At 34.4% G+C, this 27799-nt stretch overlaps 2 protein-coding genes across 2 annotated transcripts; one reads left to right on the top strand and one right to left on the bottom strand.

Annotated features, from left to right (window-relative positions):
- Nucleotides 1–4082: 4082 nt before the first annotated feature.
- On the bottom strand, nucleotides 4083–27799 carry LOC306888504 (calpain-5-like). Its single transcript, XM_079446853.1, has 13 exons — nucleotides 27652–27799; nucleotides 24929–25101; nucleotides 21663–21794; nucleotides 15191–15399; nucleotides 14441–14633; nucleotides 14164–14357; nucleotides 12273–12350; nucleotides 11532–11727; nucleotides 11331–11453; nucleotides 9542–9738; nucleotides 8905–9026; nucleotides 7093–7229; nucleotides 4083–6237 (listed from the first exon to the last, which is right to left on the bottom strand). Exons 2-13 carry the CDS (start codon nucleotides 25091–25093, stop codon nucleotides 6055–6057), a joined length of 1929 nt encoding a protein of 642 aa, XP_079302979.1. The 5' UTR covers nucleotides 25094–25101; nucleotides 27652–27799; the 3' UTR covers nucleotides 4083–6054.
- On the top strand, nucleotides 16244–16762 carry LOC306842511 (olfactory marker protein-like; the record flags this gene model as incomplete). Its single annotated transcript, XM_079373432.1, has 1 exon — nucleotides 16244–16762. The coding sequence occupies one exon, from the start codon at nucleotides 16244–16246 to the stop codon at nucleotides 16724–16726; it is 483 nt and encodes a 160-aa protein (XP_079229558.1). The 3' UTR covers nucleotides 16727–16762.

Here is a 27799-nt window from a genome sequence, read left to right as displayed (position 1 = left end):
TTCAGCCGTGAACGACCTGCCTCACGTTTCCTCTATTTCACTTCCCTTTGACAGCGGCTGACCTGTGACCTCCTGATGAACATGAGCTCCTTCAGACATCTTCACAAACAATTTTACAATATTACTCTTCAAATACCATCCAACAATCGAAATGTGTTCTGTGCTCTCCAGATGCATGAACTTATGCTGTGTTATTGAGACAATCTTTTGGTTTTTATTATTTTAAATTATTTTTTGCATTATCTTCTTTTATTTTAATTGTAGGTGTACATTGTTGTCATTTTATTTATTAATTTTTAACATAATTTTAGTTGTGTATTTGTCGTTTTAATGTATTTTGTAAATAATTTTTATACTTGTATTTTTTTATTAAATTAGTTTAAGTTTTTTAAAAATATTTAATTTAAATGATCATTTATTTTATTTCAACTAACCACAATTTTTTATGGCTTTAACTCTAATAAACCCTGCTCCAGACCTCTGGTGAAGTTCTAGCTGGACACGCAGCTCAAGCAGGATGAATGAGCAGAATAGACATTAATATTTTACTGTCTAATTAAACCAGCTGACGTCTGGGAATAAAGACTGCACGGTCTGGATGCAAGGGACAGGAGGGAGAGCCGGGATACAGGCTAAACAGACTAATAAAAATAGGACGAGTCTGTGTGTTGAAACACATTTCTTCTAATTTCCCTCACAGAAGTACTGAGATGATATTAAATAGCATGGCACCACAGTACTGAATGATGCCCATATTCATTAACCACAGTGTTCACATGTTAAAAAATATCAATGCCCAAAAAACACAACAATAAAACTATTAAGTAAATAAATTAATTTCCATGTTACATATGTCCAAAAACATACCAATAATACCATTACCATAATGCCATGGTTCCAATAAATAAATAACACACATAATATTTGACAATTTTAGATATTCAGTTTTAGAATTTTACACTTGAATGAGGAGTTTGTATTATTTTTCTAAACGTGTGAACGTCTCTGATTACATCAGTGTTGTTACAGCCATTAAAACCACTACAACGATGTCACCTGAGCCAATTAATCAAGACTAATCAACACGAATCCACTTGACTAATCAAGTAATTATTTCAAACTCTGACCTTCAGACATAAAAGCTGTCTGCATTTCACGACTGATGCAAAAACATGTTGAAAGCTTCCTATAAAATCAATCTTTCTGTCATTAACATAAATTGAGACGAAGGCCCTCTTACTTTGAGCAAAGGATATGTTTAAAAACGTGCTCGACTAACATGTAGAGTAAGGATCAGACCAAATTAAGATGTTCTTAGTCCAAAATCCACAGGAATCCGCTCTGATTCCTGTCCTGACCAATGACAGCACAGATTCAAGCGGCCAAACAAAAATCTTCAAGCCCAAAATACCTATCAAGTACTAATAAGTCATCCACAGCTCATCTGAAGATTTATGTTTCACTGTTAATGCATTTAACCAGTTAATTAATGAGTTTTTAACACAAAGGAACACTCTATACTCTGATTACTGGCTTCAAATATCAATGCATTATTAATTAGACGTTTCTGTCACTTTTTGGCAAAAAACTCATTCGGAGGGCAAAATCTGACAGGCCAGAGGACGAACTAAACGCTGAAATACAAGAAAAACATGCAACGCTCAAAATCTGCATCTCGTCCTTGAGAAGATACTGTAATTTAGCATTCCTCCAATTACACTGAAAACAGCTAATTTCTGTTCAACTAATATATAGAAAACTGTGTAAAGGCTGTGATGGAGAATCCAAGGATATGATGCTTTGAGAATAATGCAGTTTTATGTAAAAAATAATAAATAAATGACATGTAATTACTAGAGCTCTATCATGCTATTCACAGATTTACTGGCATATATTCACTAACCAGGGTTATTATAGTTAACCACAACTAGAACTAAAACAATGAAAAATATTTTTATTACTTCAAATAAATAAAACGGTAAATGGGGAAAAAAATGTATGCATAGAGAGAGATTTAAATAGATATTCAAGAATAACTTTAACTAACACTGAAATTAAAATGATTTTAAATTACATTATAATGTGTGTGTGTGTGTATATATATATATATATTAGTGCTGTCAAACGATTAATCGCATCCAAAATAAAAGTTTTTATTTACATAATATATCTGTGTGTACGGTGTATACTTATGTATATATAGATACACACACATACAGTATATATTTTGAAAATATTTACATGTATATAGATCTATATATTTATATTCTTATATTTTATATTATATATAACTATATTTAATATATAAACATAACATTTTTCTTAAATATATACATGCATGTGTTTGTATTTATATATACATATATAAATATACACAGTATACACACATATATTATGTGAACAAAAACTTATATTTTGGATGTGATTAATCATTTGACCGCACTAATATATATATATAATAGAGATACTAAAAACTATGATGACCAGAAAAACACAACAACATGACTAAAATTTTACCTATAGTTAAAATGAAAATGGAAAAATAAAATATTAATAAAATGACATCAGTATCTCAATAATACTAAAATAACACTTGTATTAACAAAAAAGTACCGTGCTTTTTGGACACGTACAAGGAAATTAGCAGTTTTCTTTTATGCACCTTGACTTGGAGTTGTATTTAAATACCACGATACATAAATATGGTAATTATCCAATATTTACTGTAGTATCTGATACTATCACCATCATTAGTGCTACTTTGTAAGGAAGATATAGAATAATTACACATTTAAAAAATTCAAATAATACATAAATTATAAAATAAATTAGTAGATAGACAGACAGATAAATAGATAAACGTGTTATTAAACAAGCAGACAGACAAGGGTAGCAAATGATAAGTAATAGGATATAAAGCCACATGCAGGAGCAAACACTGTCCACTCACCTCAGTTGAGTTGGGTCATTGTGTTTGAGAAGGACTGCGACACGCTCATTCACAGCCACTGATCCTCACAGGAGAGGAGGGGAGGGGTCAGGACACACGGGACGTCCCGAGTGACAGGAGGAGGAGACTCCGCAGGGGGCATGACCGGTCACACACGCACGCACGCACGCACACACACACACACACACAGCATACCAAAACACAGCATCTTATACAGAAAACATTCACAAGCCAGGCAAGAGATGCAGTAAAAGAGAAAAGCTGCCCAGTAATCAATCTCTCAGTGCAAATGAACAGCTAGTATTTCACCAGTGACTGTGTATTACTGATCAAAAGGTCACTGCTTTCCGGCCCATTTGATTTGAGATGAATTTTACAGCAATGCAACCTGGAGATGACAAGCAGAATTATTTTTCAGGCCTGAGATATTCATTAATATGCAAACAAGCATTAATAAAAATAAAAAAATAGGGAAAACAATTGTTACATACAGTTACATAAGTCTTTTATTATTATTCTCTCTCCTATTAGTCACCAAGGCCACATTTGACCAAAAATACAGCAAAAAGTAATATTGTGAAATATTTTTACAATTTAAGTTTTTTATTGTAATATATTTTGAAATACTGTATAGTTTATTCTTGTGACCAAAGCTGAATTTCCTGCATCATTACTTCAGTCTTCAGTGTCACATGATCCTTCAGAAATCAAAAATCCTAATTATTTCATTATTAATCCTAATTAATTAATTTATTAAGGTCACAAATACTCAGAATGGCACAAATATTTAAGCTGATGACATTAAAATGAATGAAAATTTACATTTTAGGCACAAAAAAAATAATTCCCAACTTTTGATGAATGAAATTCCATTCCATTTCCAGGCATTCAATTTATTAAATAAATTACAAATAATTATGCTAAAAAATATTTTCGCCTTTCCAAAACAGTAGATAAAATATTTTTGAGCCAAGTATATCTACGAAAAATAAATACATATAAATGTTTATATAATAATAATAATAAAAATACAAAAATGCCCATGATTTGATTTTTTTACCAGTAACATTTTGAAAACTCCAGGATTCAATGTGATGTAAAAACATGTGAAAACCAAAAATGACAGTATTTTCATGTGCATCTGTAGAAATACAGGCAAATAACTGAACATTCAACTTTATTTCCTTATGTGAAACAAACGATCACAATATACAAAGAGATATGTCACAGAATATGATCAAGATTTCTTTGGCTATTTTACCCGTTCTGATAAGGCACAGCTTCATCTGTAAACAACAGGTATTACACACAAAGAAACGGAAAAAGAATACAAAATAAAACACAAATAGTTCATAGTGATGGTAAAATGGCACAGTTATATTGAGATTCTCATATTTCACATCTAAAAGGCATCTTGGCACTTGCTTTTAGAGTAAAAACTGAGGAGAATAATGCAGAATTTGGCTTTTTGACATTTCAATTGTTCAAGTGTGTTTGTGACTAGTATTCTGTGAAGAGGCAGAACATTATTTTAAAATTGAAGTGGTTATTGTGTAATATTCTTTGTGCATATCACTTCAAATGTAAAAAACCCTGTTTGTTCCTCTGTTGACATACTGACACCTAGTGGTTAGAAGTGGTCTTTACACAAGTGATGCTAACACAATATAGTAAACAATATTTGAAAGTGATCATTTATATTCACTGCTTAAAATGTATTTTTTAACAGCTGTATGGCTCTGAAACAGATTTATACTCATCATGCATTCCTTAAACACAGTCTGTCTGATATATTCACCTCAAACACCATGTTAGAGACAAATGAATCCTGGATTCTGGTAAACAGATGGAAACACTGAATAAAACTCCTCATCATCTGGAGAAATGTTTCCTTTAACAAAAGCGGGATAAAATCAACATGTGGTCAAGATAATGGCAAATATATGAAAGAGAAAAACAGGAATGCCCTCCATATTTCAACATTCAGTGTAAACAGATCAAACAGAAGAAGCCCTTTAACCTTCATTTCAGATGAAAGGTCAAATTATGATACCAGACAGAATACAAAACTTAATTCATAATAGCATTCTTGAATATAAGATAGTGGTATTACATATATGCATATTTTAATTCATGATATAAATGCATGCCCTACAATATCTTGATTTATATATATAGCAGAAAATTACACCTTTAAAGGGACAATTCTATCATCATTTACTCACCTCTTCCAAACCTGTATGCATTTCTTTTAGCTGTTGAACACAAAAGATGATATTTAGAAGAATGTCGGTAACCAAACAGCTGACGGTACCCATTGACTTCCATTGTTTTTCCCCCTACTATGAAAGTCAGTGGCTACTGTGGGTTAACAACAATCTTCAAAATTTCTTCTTTTATGTTCAACAGAAGATAACTTGAGGGCGAGTTATTTCATTTTTGGCCGAACTGTCTCTTTAGGTTGTAAAAAGTGCTTGTAAACGAGTAAATTCACTTCCAAGAAATATTCCCAAAGGACTCCAAACAGATAAAGAGTAGGGCTGGGACAACAAATCGATGGATCACGAATGGAGTAATTATTCTGCATTGATTCTGAGATTACCGGAATGCATCGCGATTCTCTCTTGAATCGATTCTGAGCTTAGTTTTTAACAGCAGATGGCATGAATGCTTTAGAAACAGCTGTGCTTCCAGTTCCTGACACACCGGATCTTGCACATAAAATAATCATTCACACAGTTTGAAGCGAATTACAAGGGTGTTCATAGTGGGCTGTGTTCACATTAATCTCACGTCATAAAAGCATAAAAGCCAAGGTGCAAGTACATTCAACCACTTACATGACTCAGCCGAACACACAAGGGCTTTTTTTCATAAGCATTTGAGTGTGCAGTTAAAAACTAGCTTAGAGCTCCATCTGCTGTTAAAAACTAAGCTCAGATTTGATTCCAGAGAGAATCGCGATTTATTCCAATAATCAATGATGCATTGATTTTTTGCCCCAGCCCTAATAAAGAGCAAGTATAAAACACGTCAAATGCGTAAAGTACTCCACGATTAACCACAGAGTGTGCTGAAAGCCCACCGCAGTCGGAGTAAAGCGCTCAGATGTTGGTCAGCACGTCGCTGGTAGTGAGGCTCACCGACACCAGACCTGAAAGTTCGTTGTTCTGCCGGTTTGCTTTGTCCCGCAGGTGAAGCGTGTGAAGCTGCTGCAGGTCGGACAGATCGCCGCTCAGGACCGCCTGACCCATGAACGAGTCCTTCAGAAGGTTCTTGTTGTAGATCTGATTGACAAAGAGAGTAAGAGACAGATTAGCAGTGTTGGGGAAAGTTACTTTTAAAAGTAATGCATTACAATATTGCATTACTCCCTAAAAAAGTAACTGTTACTTAGTTACTTTTTACGGAAAGTAATGCGTTACGTTACTTTTAAAATCTGGGCAGGGTATGCTTGTTTGTTTTTAATATAAAAGTTTTTTTACACCAAAAGTGAAATGAATACACCTCAGGCTGAAGGAAATATACAGTCACAGCTCAAACTAACTGCATGAAGAATATGAGCAGGAGAGGAAAGTTCAGCACTATTCAGAAATAACTCAAATCAAACACAAATGTAATTTTTGCTTAGTATGGCTGAATTGGATCATCAAAGGTCAGCAGCAAAGATATTGGTTAATAAAATGGGATTAAATACATAAATTATATTCGTCTTATTTAATATTTTTAATTATTGCATGTTTGTATAATATTCTGAGTTTGCATTTGACTGTTTTGATTGTTTTTCAGGAATACTGAATGTGTGCAGGTGAGATGAGTAAATACATGTTGATATTTAGTCTAGATCTACAGTAAGATCATGTTCACACACAACACTCTGCACTTACTCCTGATTTCTCTCAACATGGCAACACCAGAGCTGTCACTCAATACATGAGAAACAAAGCAACTAGTGTTACTTATTTTAAAAAGTAACTCTAATATTTCCTTCTAAATGAAAAAGTAATGCGTTACTTTACTAGTTACTTAAAAAAGTCATCTGATTACGTAACTCGCGTTACTTGTACAGATTACCGCCACACTGCAGATTACAGGAGGAACACGACCGCAGCCGTTCCTAATGATTACTGAAAGACTGGCACCTGAATGCGGATCGGCTCCTTCTGCTTCTTCCTGTAGAACACGGCCTTCACGTCAAAGTCCGGGCTCTGTGTGTTTTTGTGCACGACAGAACGAACCTTCTCTCCCTCACAGCTGATGATGACGTACGGATCGGACGCTGAAACAACGGCAAAACTGACTTACTGAAACATATCAGATCTACATGCACTTATTTTCAACATGGTCTCATTAAAAAAAACATTTTTTTTTATTTTTTATTCATTGGTTACTCCAATGTCCAGAAACATACAGATACAGTCTCAAACATACATTAAGGGGGAAAAAAAGGGAAGAAATATATTAAAAAATTTCAATCATAACAGGAAGGAAAGTAATTATACCCAGTCGAATAGGGAATCAGGGGAGGTTATTAATATAATGCCAAAGAAGTGTCCAAATGTGTCATAAGTGAGTTTCTCAAGCAGGAGTAATGCTGATATTTGAGACATCCATATTTTGAAAGAAGGTACCTGAGGGGACGACCACCATAACAATATACATTTCTTTGCCAAATGGATCAAAATGAAAAACAAGCGTTTAGCATGAGAGTCAAATACTGTCTCCACTTTAATACAGATAACAAATACAGTTCCAGAGAGAAACAGAACTGCAACATAAGGAGCTTTTGTAGAAATATATGTATTCGGGTCCAAAAAGGATACGGTTTCTTCAAAAAAATTTTTTTTTTAAATAACCAGTTTTGTTTTTAAATATAATTACTAAAAATAGTATTAAATTGTTTGTTTTTGTTGTCATGTGACAAGCAGGTCAACAGGAAATGACATCACAGAGGGTGTGTGTCAGGAAATGCCTCAAAATATCAGATAATTTGATCATTATGGTATGGCTAGATTAGTTCAGTTTGTAAAATTGTAATACTTAAAAAAATAAAATTGATATTAATATAACTTAAGACAGATTAAATATACACCATTATTTGAAAGAAACGGACACTTTTATTCATTAAGGATTAAATTGATGAAAAGTGACAGTGAAGATATTTATAATGTTACAAAATATTTCCATTTCAAATAAATGCTGTTCTTTTGAACTTTCTACTCATCTGTGAATCCTGAAAAATATAAAGTATCACAGTCTCCACAGAAATATTTGCTATTGATAATAATCAGAAATGTTTCTTGAGCAGCAAATCAGCATATTAGAAATTTATTTTTTAAATGTCCATTTTATAACCTCAGATGTCTTACGTGTAATCATGAACATGTCAGATCAGATTGTTAGTGAAAACTAGCTGAGATGTCAGTCTGTTCACAATGATCATATGTGACCCTGCAGCACAAAAGCAGTCAGAAGTTGCACGGGTATATTTGTAGCAATAACCAACAGTATGGCTCAAAATTATCACTTTTTCTATTATGCCAAAAATCATTAGGATATTAAGTAAAGATCATGTTCCATGAAGATATTTTGTACATTTCCTACAGTAAATATATCTAAACTTAATTTTTGATTAGTAATATGCATTGCTAAGAACTTCATTTGAACAACTTTAAAGATGATTTTCTCAATATTTAGATTTTTTTGCTCCCTCAGATTCCAGATTTTCAAATAGTTGTATCTCAGACAAATATTGTCCTATCATAACAAACCATACATCAATGGAACGATTATTTATTCAGTTTTCAGATGATGTATTAATCTCAATTTCAGAAAATTGTCCCTTATGACTGGTTTTGTGGTCCAGGGTCACGTATGTGGTAGATGCTGTTCTCAGAGCATTTCTGTGAGGGGTTGGTTGTGTGAACAAACAGAGAGAACACAACATTACTCACTTCCATCTGAGTCCTGAGCCTGGAGTCCATCTGCTCTGTGGACATGCACCTGTGTGACCAGCTTGGGATACCCACAACACCCCGTCCAGCAGGTTTGGGGCGGCTCGTCTATCATCAGCTCCCTAAACACCACACAGTCCGCATCAATACATCCATAATAATCCATAACTCAGAGAAAAGACTAGTGTATAATATATAGTGCTGTCAAATGCTTAATCGCTATTAATCCCATACAAAATAAACGTTTTTGCTTACATAATCTGTGTGTGTACTGTGTATATTTATTATGCATATACATTTAAGAAAAATATGTTATGTTTGTATATTAAATATATTCATATATAATATGTGACTCTGGAGCACAAAAGCAGTTTTAAGTCGCTGGGGTATATTTATAGCAATAACCAACAATACATTGTTTGGGTCAAAATTATCCATTTTTCTTTTATGCCAAAAATCATTAGGATATTAATTAAAGATCATGTTCCATCAAGATATTTAGTAAATTTCTTACCGTAAATATATCATATAAATATACACAGTCCACACACATATTATCGCATGTAAACAAAACCTTTTATTTTAGATGTGATTAATCGTTTGACAGCACTAATAATATATATTTCTGATGTATTACTTGCAGGCAGCAGGTAAATCTGTGAAGATGCGCAACAGGAAGTCTCCCTGCAGGCCAGGGTCAAAGGTCGTGGGAATGATGACGTAGCGGCCCTCCTTCAGGTCCTTGCGCAGAAACACGCTGCGGGAGTTAATGTAGACGGAGCTGCCCACTGTTTTCTGGATGGTGTGCATGCGGTACGTCCGGTTGAGCTCCACCTTTCAGAAAACACGTCTCACTTAAACCATATTCTGAATGAACACTTGTTTCTTATTAGTTTTGTGTGTTTATTCCAAAAACTGTGTCTGTTCTGCTGGATCACGTCACACTTTCTTACAAAATGTGCAAATGTTTTTGCTTTTGACAATTATTTTTAAGGTGAAGAAGTCTTGTATTATCACTTAATCAGCAGAAAAGCACCACAAACACATGATTCCTGTCTGAATTTGAGTCAGATTACAATAGTTTGTTCAATCTCAGCCCATTTTCACACGTATTAATGATTCTGAGCACATTATTACATGCCATGCCACAGATAGAAACCCTAAAACACAATATCTGAGATGATAACTGATATACACAGGTTGCACTTAGCTAAAAAAACACAAGGTTTTAACGGTACTCATCATGTTTATTATTAAGGGAAAATTGGTTATTTTTGCATTTCTCTGTGCCAAAAATATTTGATTTGGATACACACACACACACACACATGCACACACGCACACACGCACACACTCACGCACGCACACTCACGCACACTCACTCACACGCACACTCACGCACGCACACACTCACGCACACACACTCACGCACACACACTCACGCACACACACTCACGCACACACACTCACGCACACACACTCACGCACACACACTCACGCACACACTCACGCACACACTCACGCACACACACTCACGCACACACACTCACGCACACACACTCACGCACACACTCACGCACACACTCACGCACGCACACTCACGCACTCACTCACACGCACACTCACGCACACTCACGCACACACACTCACGCACACACACTCACGCACACACACACTCTCACGCACACACACTCTCACACACACACTCACGCACTAAAACTAATAAATATATAGAATCTGAATTCTCTTCAGTGAATTATATGCTGAAAATTCAGCTTTACATTTCAGGAATAAATTACATTTTAACATATTCACATAGAAAACACTAAATTGTAATAATATTTTGCAATATTACAGTTTTTTCTGTATTTATGATCAAATAAATGCAGCATTGGCAAGAACAAGAGACATCTTTCATTAAAAACTGTTGTAAATGTTTAGGAGCATTTTAACATTTTCCACTCTTTGCAGATTTTAAGTGAAATGATGCATATTGAATAATTCTTTATGTAATTAATTCAAATATATACTGCATATATTAGTTCTTTGATGTTAAATGAAATACTTTAACAATTTTCAACTCCTTTGCAGATTGTGAGCTAATTTATACATTCGGAATACTTCTGTTTGTCATTAAAGATGGATATAAAGCCAAATAGAAATATTAAGTTCTATTGTTTAGAGTACATTCTGTTTTAGTTATTAAGTTTGAATACTTCCGAGTACATTTTGAATACTTCTTTTTGTCATCAAAACCGAATCTTTTGACATTTGCATGCTTTTTTATTTTCATAAGTGCATCTTCAGTCTTACTTTGAGAAAACAACTCTGTGGAGATGTTTCATTGATATGTTTGAACTTAGCATCATCAAACGATGTAATATTAGGCTTTTTGAAAGATTGGTTTGTGTGTGTAATGCACATACTCTTTGGATGTCAAAGCCGATGGCCACGTTGTCTCCTTTGCCGTCTTTAGATCGAACTCTCTTGTCCTGCTGCTGTAGGCAGATCAGAACCTCGTCCTCTGGCTTCGTCACATCGAACACATACTGAAGAACACAGAAGCACTCTTCAGTACACCTCTACACAATAAACACACACACACACACACACACACACACACACACCTGTGGGTTCTGCAGGAACGTGACTTTGTGGTTGATGCAGCCTCCTGATCGGTTCCTTAAAGGGTCGTCGTGGCGACACCAGGCGCCCCGCATCACTTCCTCCTCCCAGGTCTTGTGGATGCTCAGGTACGACGTGTTAATCAAGCGGCACAGAATCAGGTCTGTGAAATACTTGCAGAAATCCTCAAAATCCATCCTGGGAGAGGAAAGATAACGGATGGAAACAGGACGGAAAAGAACGGCCATCAGTACAGTTTTAAGAAGAGTTGGAGTTCACGAGTTGATTCTGAAGTAAAAGATTTCAATCAGATGTACTTCACATGCATATAATAAATAGACAGACAGACAGATATTTGCAAAGATGCCAGAAAGGGAGGATGATGTAGTTTTGCAATGAAGAATTAATTAACAGCTTTAACAAAAAAGCGAGCTTTACATTTTAAACCATTTTTTAATGCTGTACTGGCAAACTGAAAATGCTAAATTATTTTGTCACAGATAGAAAACACTTTTTTTTTTTTTTGATATTAACAGATATAAACAGACTGCACATTGATGGACACAACAGCAATACTTCACATGTTTATTTTTAAGGGGAAACTGATTATTTTTGCATTTTTCTGAGCCAGAAATATTTGTATTTGATTGCAGTATTTCTTTGTTAAACAGATTTTCTGATTGCCCTTCACAATTTCAATGCAAAAAGTCTTGAAACAGAGCAAAAGCAGTGCAGAATCTCACCAGAACTCTCCATCATCTGCCACAGTCACACCCAACCTCTCTCGCTCACCCTTACTCACTCTCTTCCACTCCTCTGAGCTACAGACAGACACAAAAAAATGCTTTAATTCAATTTCTACTGCAGAAAAAATTATATAATTTATATATAACATTTATACACGCACACACACATAAATATACACCAATATACATGCACACACACACTTATGGATTATATATTGCACACATATACATACATATATTTACACATATATATATATATAAACCAAAAAGCTTTCATATTTTATCAATGACTCTGGTAACTGAAACTCTGTCTGACACTACTTACTCTTTAATCTCACATTAATTTAATTTAAAAAATATTTTTTACTTTTTTTTTTAAATGCAGTAAGATTTAAGAGCTTTATTGTCATATGTACTAGTACAATGAAATTCTTACTTCGTTTACTCCTCGTGAGAATGACAGGGTAGAAGGGGAACAAACATAACTTACTAGGACAATATTCAAATTACATAAAAAATACACAGTAAAGTATAAACCAGAAAGAATAATAAAAATAAATAATAGCATAAAAAAAGAAAGTAATGAAAGAAAATGAAAAAGCAAAAGGAAAATACAATAAAGAAACAAATTAAAAAAGCAACAATTAAGTTACCTTCAACCTAAGATCAAATTCATTAAAATACCTATATATAATCGTCCCTCTCAAATTCTAATGCATTTAGTAAAATTCAAGTGCTTCATGACCCTGCACAGCAATACTGATCATTTTAATGAAACTGCCACATTAGCATCATAAAAATATGTCAATTAAAAATATATTATTTGCATGTAATTATAAGGTCTCTACTCAACAAGTGTTCTTTGGTTGAAAAACCCTCCTCAAACATTTAAATGTGTTTTTCACTCCTAAAACCCTGCAATGTGACCAACACTATAATCTCAAAGATAACAGGCATAGCATGCAAATAAAATGCTGAAATATGACACTTGATGTTGAGTTTGTCCTCCAGTAGGTGGCAGTATGACCACAAAAATACATTTCAGCATTTAAAAGTCACAATCTGTGGTTTGAAACAAAGCATTGCTGTGTCCACACAGTTTTGACATTTCCTGTTTTTTCCATTGCATCTGTTTTTTACACGAGCGAGTCATACATCATCATGCACATTAACTTTTATACTTTAATCTTTTTTTTTAATGAAGCATGTTAGCTCGCGATCATTTCTCTTCCTAACTGTTTAATCACATTCACTGGATTTGTTAGCATTAGGCGAATGTTGTCCAGCAATTGAGAGTTGCTTACATGATCACTTGAAGTGCTTCTGTGCCCTAAATCAAACTATTTACATCAGGGAAAGGCTGGGAAAAACTTCAGCGGAAAATAAGGCCAAGTTCTTTCATTGCACAAACAGTGCAATAAATTATAACACTGCAACCCTATGTAGGAGCATCATGCACAAATGTGACCCTGGACTACAAAACCAGTCATAAGGGTTTGTTATGACAGGACAATATTTGTCTGAGATACAACTATTTGAAAATCTGGAATCTGAGGATGCAAAAAAATCTAAATATTGAGAAAATCTCCTTTAAAGTTGTTCAAATGAAGTTCTTAGCAATGCATATTACTAATCAAAAATGAAGTTTTGATATATTTATGTTAGGAAACTTACAAAATATCTTCATGGAACATGATCTTAATATCCTAATGATTTTTGGCATAAAAGTAAAATGGATAATTTTGATCCATACAATGTATTGTTGGCTATTGCTACAAATATACCTGTGCTACTCATGACTGCTTTTGTGCTGCAGGGTAGCACACAGTCTCCTTTACAAACCACACACTCGCCAGTAACACTAAACAGCTTCCAGATGTTTACAAACCTGTCGCTCCACGCTCCGTTCCACTCTCTCTCACCCCACGGGTTCCTCATGCGGATCATGGAGAGCTTCTCTGATTTGAAGAACGCCAGCAGGCCGGTGCCCAGACGCACTTTACGCACATCAGTCACCGCATACGCGTGACCTTTGACCAGGCCGCAGTCTAAACGGGCTTCCATATCCGCCTGACTCATGGCCTATGGAAAAGAATCCAAATATGAAAACTGAGGCTGAGATGCAACACATTATTGCATGAAGCACAAATTCATATGAGGCTCACTCTGATGGAGCAGCTGATCAGGCCTCCTCTGTTGTGGACCTTCAGCACGCGCTCGAACAGCTGATTTCTGGCCTCCTCCTCCTGGAGTAACTTCCCCTCCAGCAGATCCATGGGCTCAGATACTCCTCCAGTGAAATCCACAAGAGCATCGGCCGTGTTCCCGCCATCCAAAGCCTCATAACATCCACATAACCTGAGAAATGATGGACACAGAGGAATGAACCAGTTCAGTGAAGGACTATATATATATATATATATATATACAAAACAAATATATGAATACATAGATCGAGCACATCTGATTTGTTTCATGACTACAATTGTATCTATCTATACACGCACACATATAATATCATTGGACATTTTTGAAAATATGGCATTCAATAACTGACTAATAACCTTTTCTTGAAAACAGCTTTTGCTGCTTAATATTTGTGTGTAAACTATGCTAATATTTTCTCAGGATTCTTTGATTTGTTTTGAAATAGAAATCTTTTTAAATTACATAAATCTTTTTACATTTAACACATATGTCTTTACTGTCAATTTTGATCAAGTTCATGCATCCTTGTGGAATAAAAAACTTTACTTAAAAATACTTTATATTATTTACCCCAGTAAGTATTAAATATTAAGCAGCAAAAACTGTTTTGAACATTGATAATAAACGCTTCTACAGCACCAAATCAGCACATTTTATATTCTTTTTTAGGCATGTTTTATTCTGTTTCTATTGGTTGTGGTAATTACTTGGAATAGGCTTTCTCCACCAGTGCACTCCAGAACTCATTACTGTCGTTAGAGTGGCAGTAGATGAGCTTCCCGTTTGCGGTTGGCAGTCGGTCATCAATAACAACATCCAGCCAGTCTCCAAAACGCCAGAACCGAAAGTGAAAAATCCCAGCATAGCTCTCCGGCTTCTGCTTGTCCCATTCCTGGTCCTTCCAATCTGGGATAACCTGTGAACAGACAAAATACTGCTTTTTAGAACTAGAGAAATTCAATAGAATTAGTTTTATTTTTACTTAATAACAACAGATTTTTAGGACCCTTCATTTTTGTATATTTTCATGACAGTTAAGCAAGTTTTTTCCCTCAATTCAGAATACTGTGATGCTAAAAATGGAGTCTATAATAATAATAATAATAATAATAATAATAATAATAATAATCACAAGCAAAGAATATATTAATCAGAGGTATTTGTTGTACTGCATTTACACTGATTTAAAAAAAAAAAAATTGCAATACATTTGCATTATATTCGGATGTTTACTGCATGACAATGTAATGTAACAAAAAATATTATATAGTAATAATAAAAATAATGAACGACTGAATGAATGACTGACTGAATAAATAAAATGAATGAAAGAATGTACAATAAAAAAAATGATGGCAATGGGAATGTGAGGATCAAATCAAAATCGCAGGATTATCAATCAGATGCATATTTACTAATAATAATAATTCCTGCCCAAAAAAAATTCCTAAGGGTTTTTTTTCAGCAGTAAGCATCTGTTGCCTAGTGCTGCAACACGTCAAACTCTAGCAGCGAATCTCCGGTTGCTTCGCGCCTCCTCCTGCTCCCAAAACTCATCCAGAGGCTCAGAGCCTGTGTGGCAGAATCAATAAAGTCCCCAGCTAACCAGGCTTTTTGCCCCGCGGGGCCACAGAGGCGGGTGGAGCGGCGGGATGGAAAGTGAAGTCTGAGAGAGGAGAGAGTTTATTCAGTCGCACACAGACACACACACAGAGAGCACAAGCGCACCGATCCTCCCTGGACTCCGAGACGATCCGCTCATGGGTTCAGAAACAGAGCTGAGCTTCAGCGAGGACCTGCAGCTGGTGGAGGTGATGCGCCTGAGGGTGCAGTCGCTGCAGCAGAAGGGTCAGAAGCGGCAGGACGGAGAGCGGCTTCTGCTGCCACACGAGTCCGTCTACCGGCTGGACTTCAGCGAACAGGACCTGAGCTTCCTCCGCTGGAACGTCAGCCTGCGAGGAACCGGACGCTTCACCGTCACTGGCATCTGCCAGCTCTGGACGCCCGATCTGACCAACCTGATGACCAGGCAGCTGCTGGAGCCTATCGGCCAGTTCTGGAGGAACGCCGGGGATCCCGAGGATTCGCCCATCAAGTGTCTGGAGGCGGATATCCAGGAGTTCGGAGAGAGGATCGCGGAGCTGGCCAAGGTGCGGAAAGTCATGTACTTTCTGTTCGCTTTCAAGGAGGGAGCGACCAAAGAGAAAATCTCCTGCTCTTTGACCTTCAACAAAAACAATTAAGTGACCAAATCTCTCCAAGCGTCGTATCCTAAAACCCCAAACAGGTTAGATGTTCTCTGTGCTGGTCAAAAACCTTTTTACTTTCACCAGTTGATCATAAAAATTTAGCTTATCCTGCTGTTTAGAAAAGCAACTCTTTAGAAAGATTGTAAAATGCATGTGTTTTGTTGGTGCTTATGTAATCAATGCAGTTTTGATGCTTCTAGATGAATAAAATCAGTTTTATCAATCATTTAGTTTCTGTATGTGAATGCTTCGTTTTTGAGCACTGGAAGGTCAACAGTCTCGACCAGCGTCCGGCTCGAACCACAACACGACCGGATCGATATCGGGAATCAATCCAAGCGCCCTACTTTCGAGCAAACACCACGCAATAGTTCTGGGAAATCTGACTCACTGATTCTCTCCAACAGTTTGTTTCAATTAACTGGTTCAAAAAGCCAATCATCCATTTGTTTGCGCCATCAAGTGTTTCCATTATAGATCTGGTGACATATTAGGCTGTATTAGTTGTATGAGACATACAAGTTGTTAAAGAATCACTCTAAATGATTCAGTTCAGTTTGTGAGCAAGTTCATCAACTCAAAAGAACAATTCTGACACATAAAAGTATCAAAATGTTCTCTGTGCGCAATGAAATGCCAGCTAAAGCTAAATGGAAATTACTTCTCTGACAGGCACATTAAAATGATAGTGAATATACTGTAAATTTTCCACATTATCTATGAAAACGTTTTGTCTATAACATTTTTACTTAGATTTAACATTTTAAAGAATTATTTTTGCTTTAAATAGGCTAATAAAATGTAACACAGTTACATTATGTAACAAAATCAACAGCAAGCACACACCATTTAATTACACAATTTTATGTTTATTTCATGCAGTACTGATTTTTTTTAAATAAATAATTAACTAAAACTATAAAAACATTTGTTAATGAACAATCATAAATAAAATAAAAGATATTACATTGAAAATGTATATTTATATTATATATTATTTACTATATCTATATATAAACCGCATGACAATCTATTGAAAATAAAAAAACTAAAGTTGTAGGCCAAAAAGTAAATGCATGTAAATAAAGCAATTTAACAGTATTATCAATCAGATGCATATTTAAATAATCCAAAACGATTCCTACAAAAAAAGTTGCCCTATGCTGCAACACAGACTATTATTATATATCATGCAGTCCTGAAAAGTTTTTTTTTAATTGTTGACAAACTATAAAACTTTTTTTTTTTTTAATATATATATATTATTTATTTAGTTACAGGATAAAAAAAACAACAATCTTAAATAATATTTTTTTTTAAAAATGACATGCACAAAATTACTAAAATTACTATTCATCTCTGATAAATTTGGGTAATTTAAGGTGTAATCATACAAACAAGTACTGAGTAATATATCAATGAATTAAATTGACTTAATTTCAGACTAGGGTTAGGATTAGGGTTTGGTTTAGAGTTAGTTGCATGTAATTATGCACAGTTTATTGTTATTTAGTAAGTACATGCAACATGTTTAACAAGTTGACTGTGAATAATTCTTACCCCACAATTAAAATATATTTTAAAACTACATTTATAAAAGCTAATTCATAATGATGAATAAAAACAACACTTTACTTAAAGCCTTTGTGTAATTAATGCATTAAAACTACTTTTATAAAGCATTATACATATAGTACAATCTCATTAACAATCGTAACCACAGTTACTACATTATAACACTATTATATAACAATATTATCAATTCTATGCATTTTAAATTCATTTTTTTACAACAAGATATAATGCATTACAACACACATTATGAATAATTATAATGCATGATATACCCTTTAATAACCCTTTATAATGCAAAGGCTTTAAATAACAATTTCATTACATTTCACAGAGCTTGTTGCAATGCATTCTGGGATTGTCTGCTCTATTAAGCACAGATGTGATGCTGCCTTAATAAAATGGCCAAAATGAGGTCTTAAATGGCAACATAAGTTTGCACCCTACTTTTAAGAGCATGCTGTCTAGGTAGGCAGCTCACTATGTGAGAGTGTGTGTCCAGATGAGATCTGTGAGTGTGTGTCTTCAGGAGGGATGCGTCACAGGACAGTAATTAGACCTCAGGAGAGAGATGAGTGTACAGCGGTGTGACAGCGACAGGCGCTTTAATGAGAGACACGGACGGATGACGTACGACTGCAAGCTCACGAGTGAATGGAAGTGTGTTAAAAAAAAAACTCTTTCCATGCACTCGGATCTGGAAATGTGTTACACAGGGAAACAAACAGAAGTCGTCCCACTGGAGGCCATGTTTGCCCACAATTGCGCATCGAGTGTGGACACAAATGAATATATGATAACCCCAAGTCTCCAATTAGTCACATCTGATTCTCTCGAAACAAGACTTGTCCTAATAACGCACCGTTTGCTCGGTAAGCACATCCCAAGGCTCTGTCTGGAAGGATTACAGTGCACCTGTAATGAAGAAACATCCCGTTCTGTGTGAAATTATGAGCTCGCTCTAGAGGAATCGCCGGACCGCTGTATAAACAATAGCAATCAAACACTCAGAGGTTGAGATTTTATTAAAAATAAAGGAAAATCCAAAATTAACATGACATTTGTTATTTACAAAACGACATTCATAAAACTATTTGTGCATTTCACACTGTGTCCAATGTTTTGTCAATGGCACAAAAATGGCTTGTGATTGTTTTAGAAAAACATTGCGTTCTTATTATTAACTAAAACTTATACAAAATTGCTTTGGCAAAATAATACAGAGCAATATTCCTATTTTCATTGAAGTACTCAGAAAAAGACTAAAAGTAAAACTGAAAAACAAATAAATAAAAGACACATAAAAACATTTGAGAAAAAACTAATAATAATACTAAATCTAAAGCCAAAATTAAAATGCATTGAAGTTAAATCAAAATATTAAAAACTAATAAAATACTAAAAGTTAAACAATAAAGTCAAATAGAATTATTAGAAAAATGATAAACTAAAAATAAAATGAAACTACAAAGCAATCAGTAATGTTTTTGTAAAGAAAATACTTTATAATTAATAATAATAAATAATAATAATTTTGAAATGACATTTGTTATTTGTTACAATTGTGACAGTGCATTCACACAGGGATTGTTTTGGAAACAGTAACTATGTTGTTTTTGTTATCTAAAACTCTAAAACTAATAAAACTAGTTTTGGCTAAATAAAACAAAGATGATTTAAAATAAAAGATTTAATGAAGGATCAAATAACATTAAAAAAATAGATAAAAATGCAAAAACTTTTCCAAGGTAATATTTCTTTCATTTAAATTTAAGTACTAAGAAAAAGACAAACTAAAAAACAAATAAAATCAAATAGAAATATTAAAAACTAATAATAATACTAAAACTAAAGCTGAAATTAAAATATATTAAATAGAAATATTAAAGACTAATAACACAAATTAAAACAAAAATAAAATTAAATAGAAATATTAGAAAACTGATAAAAACACTAAAACTAAAATTAAAAATTAAATAAACTAAAATGGAAATACAAACCAATCAGAAATGTTTTGCATTGTTTATGAATTTGAGTTACAGCAGTATTTTTTGCAAGGAAACTTTAGTATTTTTGTGAAGAAAAAAAAAAAAACATCTCGCAATTGAACAAAAATCTAAATATTTCTAACAAACAAAAACACATTGCTCAAAAAAATATAAATATTGGCCTATATGGTGAAAATGTTGGAGCGCTGATCGTGGAGCCCTGATTTTTATAGACATCAAGAATATGGATCATTTAGGCATTTTGAGGGATTCTGTGCAGTTCAAGGATATAAATCACTCACAAGTTGAAAATGATGAAATCTTGAAATTAAGATAAAACCTGTGTGTTTTATGAATGCACTCAGACTGAACATGTGCTTTCAGACTTTTAATAACATTAAGACACATAATATCAGTCTGCAGTAGAGGACCAAGACTAATACAGCGCCACACCATGGACAGATACAACTGCTTCCCATTAAAAACACTTCACCTCCAGTCAGGTGATGATGTAATATTTTCCAGGCAATGATGACGTTTCCCGATCAGTGCCGGTCTAGACTGAAGCAGAATGATTTCGCACAGCATAGACTCTATATGAGCTCTAGAATCACTCTCACTAGACACAATATTAACTTTCATCGACATTTAACCTAATTATTAACCAAACTAATGATAAGGAGGTGAGCCGCTGCCATCGCTGAGCAAGACTGTTAGATGAGAAACCCCTTACTCCAGTAATCACCGTTACATACAAAAGTTAAGAGTTAGTTTAGGTGAGGTGGTTAATTGCATTAATAGCCACCACTGTCATCATAACAAGAAATGAACATAAAAGATTCAGCAAGGGTTCTTGCATTCTGCCTGTGCTATATTCTTTTAATTTAAATTTGTTTTAAATTTTTTAAAATTAAAAAATAAGCTGTGGACTACAAACGAAACAAAAAAGTATTTTTTTGAGTTACAGCAGCTATTTTTATAAATAGAAATATCGAAAATTAATAGGCCTAGTATTTTTTCTTAAAACATCTCATAGTAGTGTTTCAGACAAAATAACATAATTAGTTATTTTAGTTCCAGTGAAGGTGGTTAATTAACATTAGCCATCACTGGTGTCAAAACAAGAAATCAAAATTCGCCAAGAGTTCTGTTTGAGCTATTATTTTAATTCAAATGTATTTGTTTTAAATGTAAATTTTGAATTTCAAATTAACTTTAAGATACACATTTTATCAGCTCATGTATTTCCTAGGAAATGACCTAGGCATTGCTAAATTTTTTACAGTATCTGTACAGTACCACAACAAGAGTAACAAAGAGTGGTAACTAGGTATAAGTTGAGTTGGTAAGCGCTAACGGCATGAACTCACCTTCTGCCACAGAGCTTCTCTGGAGGCCAGACTGGAGCAGGCCGCCACAAACCAGCAGTTTCCCAGCTGCCCCTGGTGCAGGTCATGAGCGCTGATCCCGTTCACAAACAAGTGCGGGTCTTCACACAGCTCCTGTCACACAGACAGACAGACACACACACATTCACTAGAGTCCAGTTACAGAACCGCAGGGCCATGCTTGTCCCCTGTAATTAACCCGGACGTGTTTTTCTGCTTCTGGTTTAGTGTGTCACTGAGGCTCAACAACATTTAATAAGCATTTAAAAGATTCTTTTAATTTTCTCCTGAAAAGAAACAAACATGGGGAAGCTGGCTTTTCTGGTTAAAAGTCAACATGAAATTCAAGATATTCCAAAAAAAAAAAAAAAAAAAAAAAAACACCTGCTGAGTTGAACTGATGAGCATCTCAATATTAATGAAATCATTATATTGAAGTCAACAAGCATTCAAATTGCTAACAGCTGACTTGTTTTTAAATGCATTCATTCATACAGCCTGGTCAAACTTTTACAGTGAAATTGTTTTATTATGGTAATATTTTGATCAATATTTTTATATAATAATAATAATAATAATAATATAGCATCAATGTTAATATATTGATTGTATTATAATATCAATTATGATGACTATTATTATATACAAATGTTAAATCAAAATATTAAATATTACCATTGTAACAAAACCACTGTATTATTACAAGCGTAATTTTATATTTTTCTTCATATTTATAATAATCATCATTATCAATAATCATATATTGTATTACAATAAAATAAAACATTATATTACCATTAATCAATGATATTTTTATTTTATTTTACAGTGAAATTGTTTTATTATAATATATTTTGCGTTATATACTTATTTGTATTAGTATTATTATCGTATTGATATAAAATGGCAATATACATTTTTAGGCCCAACTATGCAGCCCTACATAGCAAACATGGAGCTTTAAAACACAAACATTTAAAATGCATTAAAAAGTTATGCTTCCGCCCTAAATGAGGCACAGACACGGATTATTCTTTCTCCCTGCACAGCTTTACTCAACACAACCTCTAGTATTATTTCAGATTCTGGAGAAAGCAACAGCTGCAGTGAGGAAGAGCTGCTTCGTGTCTGATGTGCCACCGGCCCGACTGAACAAAACAGACTTCTGCTTCAGCAAACAGTTCAGTTCACAGGAGCTTTCTGGTGGGCGGAAGATTGCATTGCACTTGTTCAACTACATTGCACTCACATGCCTGAACAGAACACCGTCATTCATGATGGACGGAGAAACAGGGAGTGTTCTGAATACATGAAGCAATGCTCCCGAAAAGCAAACACGCTGCTCTGTGACCCGTTTAGTGGTGTTTACTACAGAGCATACTTAAGCATTTATCTTTGGTTGTGTTTCTCAAAGACTGAGTTTGTAGAAGGGAGGTGTGCTGCTACTTTACTGAGTGACCAAATGCACCATTTTCACCTGCCAAACAATCTACAGATGAAAAATCATTGTGCAAGCACGGTTATATTAGCCGCTCGCTGGATGAAACGAGCTTTAAGCTCGTCTAACACTGACAATCCAGTCAAGCATTACTTAAAACCTCATGCATATTTAACTAGTTAATGGATCGCCAAAAAGATTTTCCCAGAGCCTTTAATGGACTGGATTCAGTTTTAATTGACAAAGATCTTTTAGACTTGTTTTTGTGAAATGAGCTTCAGCTTTCTTCAGAGAAAACACGCATTTCATACAGTCCATGTCATGAAATTAGATTAAATTTACATTTATTCATAATTTTAAGACCTTGTGCTCTAAAGGCTTGTGCTTAAATTGTGCCTATTCATGAATTTCCGAGGACGTGTCACACAAGCTGGTTAAGGATGCTAATATTTCATGCAATCATATTCAGTGTGACTTGATAATATACACCTCTGTTCAAAATACACGACAATAAAGACATTTATAATGTTACAAAAGTTTTCTGTATCAAATAAAATTATAAGTTTTTATTCATCTGTGAATCCTGAAAATTAAGAATATTATTGTTGACTGTTTCCACAGAAGTATTGTGCTGTTTTCAACATTGATAATAATCAGAAATGTTTCTTGAGCAGCATATTATTATGATTTCTGAAGATCATGTGACACTGAAGACTGGAGGAATGATGCTGAAAATTCATCTTTGATTACAGAAATAAATGACAGTTTAACACATATTCACATAGAAAACAGCTATTTTACATGCAATAATATTTCACTGTTTTTACTGTATTTTTGATTAAATAAATGCAGCCTTAATGAGCAGAAGAGACTTTCAAAAATATTTTACCAAATATTATCAACCTCAGTCAGACTTTGAAGGGTAGCGTACTGGATATTGCATATGAAATCAGTTTTTATTAGTATTTTTCGGCATGGTTTATTACATACATCCTGGCTCAGGTTTACAGACATGCTAAGAAACCATTTATTTATCACGCAAGACTCCAGTTATGACAGCTGCAGGAAACCATTCCTGTACACAAACCTTTACTCGTGCACATTTCTAAACAATAACTATTATAATCTTTGGCTAAATATAATATGATCAAGTGTTCATTGTATGAAGAGGTTATTGTTTCAACTATAAACACATTTATCTGACATGAGTTTAAATGCGTAAGTAACACGTGGTGTCCAGTTACACAAGATCTACGGCCAGAAGAGCCACACCTTTCATAAACGCACAGATCAGATATGATTAATGACAACGAGCAGGTTATTTAGGTGATGGGTTTAGTCTAAGCTTTAGTCTCTATATTACTTAAAAATAAAATAGGTAAAATAGACCAATATCAAGTTTCATTCTTCAACCCTAATCTTTAAAGGTTAAATTATCAAATTTATTAAATAAATGGGATTAGGAAATGACTAGATTTACTTAATAATAAAATAGTTAAAATAGACCAATATCAAGTTTCATACTTCAGTCCTGAACTTTAAGAGTTAAATTATAAAATGTATTTAAAAAACAATTATTGGATTATAAAATTAAATTAACAGAATAGGTCAAATAGACTAATCAATTTTCATACTATAATTCTGAACTTAATGTGTTAAATGATCAGATTTATTAATTAAATTGCATTAATACAAATGGGAAAAACAGACCAACATTTTCAAACAAAACTAAGCTAGATTACAAACTAAACAGATTCACATTATTTGCATCAGTAGAATTTGCATCTTAAAATCTGCAGTTGTTTCTTACCTTTGGCCTCTTCCAGGTGACTTTTCCGATGCGGTTTCCATGATAGAAGAGCGACTGGTCCACAGCGGGGAAGACGGGGTCTTCAAACAGAGTCCTGTTCTGCAGGCACTGTTTCCTCAGAGCTGAGAACTGCTGCTCTTCAAACAGCTTCACCGACGAGAACATCCTGCAATCTGGAGCCACACACAGACAGAGGTTACTGGGATCGGTTTACTGCAACATCCCTTACTCTGCCTGATCGGTTCCAGCATAAGAGGAAATAGCCTATGCTTGTAATTCAGAACAAGAGCTGAGTTATGGCTGTCATTTATATCATAGAGCAAAAAGCCTAATGTCAAAACACTGTTTTAGATGCGTTTCTCCGGCCTGAATTGCATTCAACACAGTTTGACATTAAATGAATAGTTCACCCAAAAATTTAAGTTTGCCCTCAGGCCATCTGAGATGTACATAAGTGTGTTTCTGCATCAGTGTCTCAGCAATGGATGCTCTGCAGTGAATGGGTGCCGTCAGAATGAGAGTCCAAACAGCTGATAAAAACATCACAATAATCCACACCACTCCAGTCCATCAGTTAACATCTGGAGAAGACCAAAGCTGAAACTAATCCAACATGAAGATGTTTTTAACATCAAACCTTTGCTTCCAGCTAAAATACGAGTCTATAATACATAATATTGCTTTTTTGAAAAATTCATCTTGTCTGAATCAGGAGAGAAATCTGCACAGATCAAGCACCGTTTACAAGCCTAAACAGCTCTAAACAAATATGTGGGAGGATTTTGTAAATGATACAGCAAAATAATCCCATGGCCTTTAAAAAAATATGTTTTGTAATTAAAATCTACAGATAAATAAATAAACACTTTAATATGTATTCTGGATGTTTTCTTTTCACTAGCCTGAAAAAAACACTATATTGAAGCAAAATAGCACAAAATCTCAAAACTGACCAGTGCCTAAAAAAGCAATGGCTTTGCCTTTAGAAAATAATACAGGTTTGGAATGACACAGTGGGAACTATTCCTCAAGTAAAACCGGTTAACATTCATGCTAAAAGCCACATGAGTGGTGAAACATGAGTCAGTATCACACTGTCAAACCAGAACATCCAAAAAGGGGAAAAAAATGTCAGAAATGTTTCTCTAAGCATCTGATAAACACGCCTGGGCCCTCCTTTAGTTTACTGTACACTTCTGCTTTCTGCTCTGGTGTTTATCACTCTTGATGGAGCACCAGAGGCCATCCTGCAGGATTTACAAATGGAAGACAAACCCCATTCACATCTGCACACAGCCATAAAAGCATTGCACACGACTGTGAGAGAGAAAAGATCGACACGGAGCTCAGAATAATCTGTTTAAGACACCATACACCCAACCAGACCGGAATTACCAAACCACATCCTCATTACACGGACAGGGCAAATGACCCTGGTTTCTGAAGACAAACACAATATAAACCCTTTCACAACACACAGACCTTCATTCTGGACTATCAGGATCATGAGAATGAGTCAGCGACGGCATTGTGTTTTTACAGAGGGTGCGTCTTTAACTGGAGACATTTATTTGGGCAGTTAGAAAGGCCTCAGAAAGCATCTGGACACTTGATCTACTTATTGCATTAAAAAAAAATATATATATCAAATCATGTGTCATAGATGATCAAATCTCATTTCAAGGACTGAAGCAACTTAAGTTCACTTGATTGTCCATATATATATTTTTTTTTTTTTGAAATCTGAGCATCAAATATAATCATCAGGATTTTAAGAAATATTTATTTTTCATCTCTCAATCATCACTGTAATGCATTGCAAAATATGTTTTGAAACTACAAAGCACTGATCATAAAATTAAGCATTTAAAGATTATTTTACGAAGACATTATTGAAGATATAGAATGACGACTGATATTGGTTATATTATGTAAGTATATGCTATACTGTTATAAAGACCTCATTGATTTATATTACAAGCTATAAAAGTTGCATAATTTTATATATATATATATATATATATATATATATATATATATATATATATATATATATATATATATATATATATATATCAGCACCAAACTGCATATCCATTGTAACTTAATTATTTATTTATTTTTTTGGTGAATGAAACCAAAAACCTTATGCAGTTGAGTTCATAAACATCTCTGTTTCTGTACAGTACAGATTGAAGCTAACTTATTGTTAGAGGAACAATGCGTAGCTCAGTATGTTTGGAATGTTTCATGTTCAATACAAAGTACTGAATATAATGTTACATTGTATCAAAGGTACTAAAGCAAGGTTCCCGTATGTTCTGCAAATGTTTGTAACTACTGCAAATTTAAAACTAGATCGCATTCACAAGACTTCATTCAGGAGTTTGCCAGGCTTGGAAACCACAATTTAAACAATTCTTTATATGCAAATTAGTCATAAATATAGAACACTATCAAATGTATCACTATATGAAGTTCATCACAGACTGTTACAATGTAACTCCTCCCCTCTCAACGTTCCACACACACACACACACTCAAAACATGTCACAACAAAACACCAAATGCGTTGAAAACAGGTGAAAACACCGCGGATGTGTGCGCTTTGGGGTCTTTTTTGAGTGAAGCCACGGGAACACCCCAGACACTCACACACATTTGAAAAATACCCACTAAATATGATCTGTAATGAAGCAATAACCTTAAATGCCGTCATTTACCTGCAAAACTCTTCCTGCTTGAGGATATTCAAATGAGGTATGAACAGATGCTTCTTATGATTTGCAGCTCCATACACACACACAGGTTTCTCCTCAGTCCTCCAGAGACTGTGTGTTTGTATCTGTTTCCTCGTTTCATGCTCTCTGT

This window comes from Barbus barbus (genome assembly GCF_936440315.1).
Source record: "Barbus barbus genome assembly, chromosome: 22".
NCBI classification, from domain to species: Eukaryota; Metazoa; Chordata; class Actinopteri; order Cypriniformes; family Cyprinidae; genus Barbus; species Barbus barbus.
This window is presented reverse-complemented; position numbering and strand designations above follow the sequence as displayed.